General features: G+C 42.4%; 1 protein-coding gene across 1 annotated transcript in view; it reads right to left on the bottom strand.

The window, feature by feature from the left end:
* Positions 1 to 359: 359 nt before the first annotated feature.
* Positions 360 to 6,032, bottom strand: part of LOC119301731 — a 7,346-nt gene continuing 1,673 nt past the window's right edge. The window contains exons 2-4 of the mRNA XM_037578713.1: positions 3,598 to 3,913; positions 2,732 to 2,891; positions 360 to 1,098 (exon numbers count right to left, since the gene is read on the bottom strand). Coding sequence (XP_037434610.1) covers positions 639 to 1,098; positions 2,732 to 2,891; positions 3,598 to 3,913 — 936 coding nt within the window. The 3' untranslated portion in view covers positions 360 to 638. The remainder of the gene's footprint in view (positions 1,099 to 2,731; positions 2,892 to 3,597; positions 3,914 to 6,032) is intronic.

A 6,032-nucleotide genomic window follows, 5' to 3' on the forward strand; every position in this document is an offset into this window, starting at 1 on the left:
CAGTACGAGCACCCTCCGCAACGTGCGTACCAGACTGAGCTTCTAGTTCCAGATACGTACAACAGCCCGCGAGCGAGCACCTCTCAGCTTCAAGCATTGATTCGCCGGCGGCGAAAGAGGACGCCGCTGCCGCACGCCGTCGCCGCCTAGGGCTAGGTGAAATGCACGGGTCGGACAAGGAAGGGCGAAGAGACGTTTACCTGTGGAGACCAGTGCCTGGCTTGCAGTGGTAGGGCATGTACTTGCCATCAATGGGAAGAAAACCAGGTGACCTGGGAGAGAACTGCTACCTCCATGTGCAATGAATGGACGCCATCGGGTGATGATGCAAGGTTAACTGTGGACTGGAGCCACGGGGATGGGCTTAACTGTGATGGACTGCAATTATTGGTCAGGGCAGTGTGCTTTTTTACACAAATTGGAGCTGTATGTATGTGTGGACGTCAGCTCCGTCAGAAGCAGGCTCCGTCCGGTATGAGTGGTGGCGCCCATGAACGGATGGTGCTGCTTTACTGTCTCTAAATAAAAAGCTCGGGTGCAACAACATGGCGCGTCGATGAAAATTTACCGGCAAAAGGCGATATGAGTCGATGAACTCAGTCAGGGCCACCCCAGTGTAGTTCCCTCACACATGTGGCTCATCTTCCTGATTCCTGCAGGAAGTCGTAGAGCTCCTCTGCAACGGCCAAGGGGTATTCTTCCTGCGGCAGAAGCGCGCCCGGGACCTCCACGAACTTGGTCACGCCTTTGGCGCCCTTGAGAGCCTCCATCTCGGCCTTGGACCTCTTGGGGGAATTCAGCGTCGACACCACTAGAACAGGGACATCTCCATCCAACTTGGCAAACAGCTGCAGGAACTCCTCCCTCGATTGGACAGGGTCGAGGAGGCCCGTCAGGAACGCGGCAGGGACGTATCGCGCGCCTTTTCTTTTGGTCAATTCGTAGCGGCTTTCGACGATTTCCGGTGTCACATTCTCAGGGTTGGCATACACATGGGACTTGTACTGGGACTGGATGGACTTTTCGTTGCTCACCAGAAGATTGTACATCATCCAGCCAATGGCTGGGGCCCTGAGGGTTCCTCGTAGAAGCCCGTACCTGTTATTGACAGGTCAAAAATTATTTTAGTGCGGTCAGCTTGAATCTTATGCACTAGCAGACCGGGTATCTGTAGAAAAATGGATAATAGGGGTGATCATATCACGTATTATCTAGTACTCCCTCCGTCCCATAATATAAGAGTGTTTTTTATACTACAGTACTACACTAGTGTAAAAAACACACTTATATTATGGGACGGAGGGAGTACATCAGTATTCATTCTGTGTGATTTCAATGCATACTGCTTTAGGTCACACCTACAATCCTCCACCACAGGCTTCACTAATCAGTTATACATATATATCAACATAAGTTAAATGCGTGAGGCTACACATGAAAATCAGTACCGCAGCACAGAAATGACAATCTCCTTTCTCATAAAGCCGTTAGACCAATTTGGAAAACGAAGTGCCTGCAAATGGTACTGTACTTTCCATGTGCAACGACATAGACAATTCCATACTGACAGCCAAGGCCAAACATAACTAATGAAATCACTGCATAAGGCAGATTTTTTTTTTGGAAAATGAAGCCATAAAACCAGTTTGGAAAATGAGTGCCTGCAAATACTACTGTACTTTCTCTGTGCAAACACATAGACAATTCTATAATGACAAACAAGGCCAAACATAACTAATGAAATCACTGCATAAGGCAAAAGAACAATTTGGAAAATGAAGCCATAAAACCAATTTGGAAAATGAGTGCCTGCAAATACTGCTGTACTTTCTCTGTGCAACCACATAGACAAATTCCATAATGACAAACAAGGCCAGACATAACTAATGAATCACTGCATAAGGCAGACTCGTTCGTACACAAACATTTTCTCAATTGCACCCTAGCTGCTGGGGCCTACACATCACCATGTTGCAACTGCCTACGATCGAAAAGATATGTATGCAAAACAGTGCTGCAACTAAATGCAGATCTGTACTAAACCACGTAGAAGATTTTACTAACAGTGCTGCAACTGAAAGATTTGTACTGAACCAACTAGGAGATTTACTGTTTGTTGAACGAGATGCTCCAACCCACCTAAAGGCATGTGATGACACTACTGATAGGCATGAACACTACAGAATAAAAGGCAGGATGAGGTACACTTTGATACAGTATAATGATGATCAAAAGGGAGTATTTTCTCCTATAGTCCGGTTGCATCTAAGGACTATCAAGATCATCTTAATGTTTCCACAGCTTCACAAAACTCACGATTCTGGGTATGTTTCATGCCTAGCACATTTTGTATATACTCCCTTGACAATTGACATACACAATGAACAACAAATATTGTGAATAAAGGGTCAGGGAATATAGCCCTAGCCCATAGGCATGAGGCTTGTAAATGGAGTGTCTACAGATTTTGTAGTCAAGGCAGCACAGAAAATTGCAAACTGTTGCTGAAAACCTGGCAATGAAGTGTATTGGTAGTGGTGATCTTGGTAATAGGTAGTATTATACTATTATCTTAAAATAAACTCAACAAAATGAGTACCCTGCCTCCACCTGATTTGAGCATAAACAAAGTTGCACAGATGAAAGAACACGGGAGTGCCTATAAAAGTATTCTCTGGCAAATATACGTAATAGCATAAGAACTACGAGTAATAAGCGCAAGTTTTAGTACCTTGTTTCCATATCAGAACCTCGGCCAAATACAATGGGAAGGGGTCCAGCCCAAGTAGGTGCAACAGCAGCAACCGCAGATGGTCTGATAAGGCCCTTCCCAGCTGCACGGATAGCTATGGTTGCTGCATGACCACCTCCAACAACTACCAGTTCGCCATCTGAACATAGTGTAGACAGTGCAAGTGTACACCCACATCGTTAAGTCACTACTGAGATTCAAACAGAACAAAATTTTCAAAGTGATTGCTGTTACTGAATAATTGAAAATCGTACTGACAACAGCAGTCAATCTGACAAACATCGATCAACTAGAATTTGTTATCTGCTTTCTGGCATATGTTCTACTTGTTAACACTGACAAGAGAATATTCCCAAGGTGGCTTTGGCTGGTCTGCAGAACTCTATAAGCTTCCTTTAACTACATTGCTACTCTACCCATGACGAACTAACATACGATAATTATGTTCCTGTAACCGTAAGATACCAATATAAAGTGGCCAGCCAGCTTTCATGTACTAGCCAAGAAGAATATAACCTGGAAGTACTTTCTCTAGAATATTTCAGTTGGCTGTGAATGATAACATTGGGCAGGCATAATTTCGTGCATAGCACAAACATACTACTTTTGGGCTCTGGTTGAACCACCAAACAGTCTGAACCATACATATACTTTTCATAACAATGGTTACAATAAGCATATGCAGGTAAAGTAGGAAGCTACCATTAAAGGATAGAAGAATGAGTCATATTCGTGAACCAAATAAGCATAATCAAAGCAAAGTGCATAGAATCAAGTACTAATTCCAGGAAAGATGCTTGCAATGACAGACTACCAGTTGACTGAAAGAGTAAATTCTGTTTTACCTGCATCCGCCACAGGACTATTTGGTGAGTTCAGTAGCTGAACCAGAAAATTCTCCATCACATCAGCATTATAGTTCAGTGATGGCCTGTCTGAATAACCCAGACCAGGCCAATCAACAATAGTAGCACGGTAGCTGAGTTCTCCTTTCCGTGTCACAATATCTTTGGCGACCACCCTCCATTCCTCCACTGTGCTAACATCAGAAATTGTAGGGATCATAAGGATGTTCTTCACATTCTCAGCAGTCCCCTGCTCATGTTCCTCATAGTAAACGCTTACTGGTTTATCCTCAAATGTCCACTGCCAATTCCCAGTCTAAAAAAGCATACCAAATAATGTTACAGACAGATAATACCAGAGAGAAAATAAAGTTGATCATCTGACCACAGTTAGCAGTTCAATGTTGAGATATTTGCCTCTAAAGTAGTCGATATTCACTAAGGACCTTAACTTTAACAAATGGATGCACAAACAATTGTACTAGCGGAATCTGGTGGAGCAAACATGGTATCATGAACTTCAGCGATATTTTGTGCATATCATAGTACTAAGTTCAGAACAATATGGTCCACTGTTTGTCTGCCATTGCCTAAGAGACACACCTTCCGATACTTGGGATCAATGCTACAAAGTAAAGGTGGTATTGATGAGGATGTTAGCCACAGAACCAGACCAGGGTGGATGAAGTGGCGGCAAGCATCTGGCATCCTCTGTGACAAGTGGTCCCACAAAAGCTCAAAGGTAAGTCCTACAGGACAGCGACCAGACCTGTGATGCTATACGGAGCGGAGTGTTGGCCTACTAAGAGACAACACATCCAACAAATGAGTGTCACTGAGATGCGCATGCTAAAGTAGATGTGTGGCCATACAATAAAGGGCCGGATTAGGAACGAGGGAATACGTGATAAGGCAGGGGTGGCACCAGTTGAAGAGAAGCTTGTCCAACACTGACTAAGGTGGTTTGGACATATACGACGCAGACCTGCAGAAGCACCAGTGAATAGCGGTATTCTAAAGAGTAATGTACCCAGAGATTTGGCCCTTTATAGGAATGCATGGAATTCAGCAATCCATGTACCAGAACTTTAATTTACAATCCTTCACTTTGTTTACATGTACTTGATCACTTCTTTTATGGGTTCTCATAGGTTTATGTTGGGTTTCATCTCTAGCTTACCCCAACTTGCTTGGGAAAAAAGGCTTTGTTGACGTAGTACTAAGTTCAGCACAATGTGGTCCACTGTTCAAATCTTCAAGGTCGTCAAGAATTTTTTTTAGCAATTCTGTTTTGTTTGTCTCACAATGCACATTTCCATTTTTTTCCCTGTAAAGTCAATCCCTTATGTCCCAGCCTCTCATCATTGTTACTATAGGAGCAACATGACATCAAATTCGCTCTATCTTAGAGAACATGCAGATTGTTTTTTTTTTGAGAATCAGAGAAACTCAAGCCATACACGCCAATTAATGAAATCAGCATAGCAAAATCACTGCACTAGCAATAAAAGTGCTATTAAATAGTTTGCAAAAAGAAAAATGGCGATGTAGAGAGCGCATATTTTATTTACATTTAAAATTTCAAGGCCCAGCTCGATTGATTTGGAAGATATGAAATTGACAAGTAGAGAAGATATATACTGATGGTCAGCGAAAAGTCAGCACTCATGCACATTTTTCCATTTTCATCCCTTCAAACTGAGGTCGAATTGGTCTTGAAATTTTGCATGCCTTTAGACATGGGAAGCAAGGAGGTAGCACAAAACCTCATATGCATGTGAGAGGGGAGAGAGAGAACAGAGAGCAGGCTTACAGGGTCCTAACTGATAATACTTCTTCCATTTCATACTGTAAGTAGTATAGACTCCATTTATCTCCACCTTGTGAAGAAAAATCTACAACAGTGTAGCGTCAACATAGATTTGAGATTTTCTCTACCTTCTTCCATTTCATACTTTATACTTTAAGTAGTATATACTCCATTTGTTTCACGTTGCAGTAATTCGACCTTGTCAAGAAAAATCTAAAACAGTGTTTTGATCATTTGACTGAACAGTCATCAATCGATAACATCAACATAGATTTGGGATTTTCTCTAGGGCTAAGCATCTCGCACAAGGTTAAACTGATCATTCAATCCGATTATTAATCTCTGTGATAATATTCTAGAAATAACAATAGGATGAAGTATAATTGGTTTTACCAAGGAGGAAGGATATTGTGTTACAGGATGCAAAATGTATTGATTCAGTATTTACAGAGATCTCCACTTCGTAACTGAAGGGTTCAAGGCAAGCTCCACCTAAAGTAGAATAGAAGACGGATCAAAATTCGACAACCACCCACGCATGCCACATATTTTTGAACAAATTAGGTATTCCGCATATGGTGGGTGCCAACAACAGTGTACCGAATTCAACCCAAAAATATGCTAC

This window comes from Triticum dicoccoides, chromosome 5A (assembly GCF_002162155.2).
Source record: "Triticum dicoccoides isolate Atlit2015 ecotype Zavitan chromosome 5A, WEW_v2.0, whole genome shotgun sequence".
NCBI lineage: Eukaryota > Viridiplantae > Streptophyta > Magnoliopsida > Poales > Poaceae > Triticum > Triticum dicoccoides.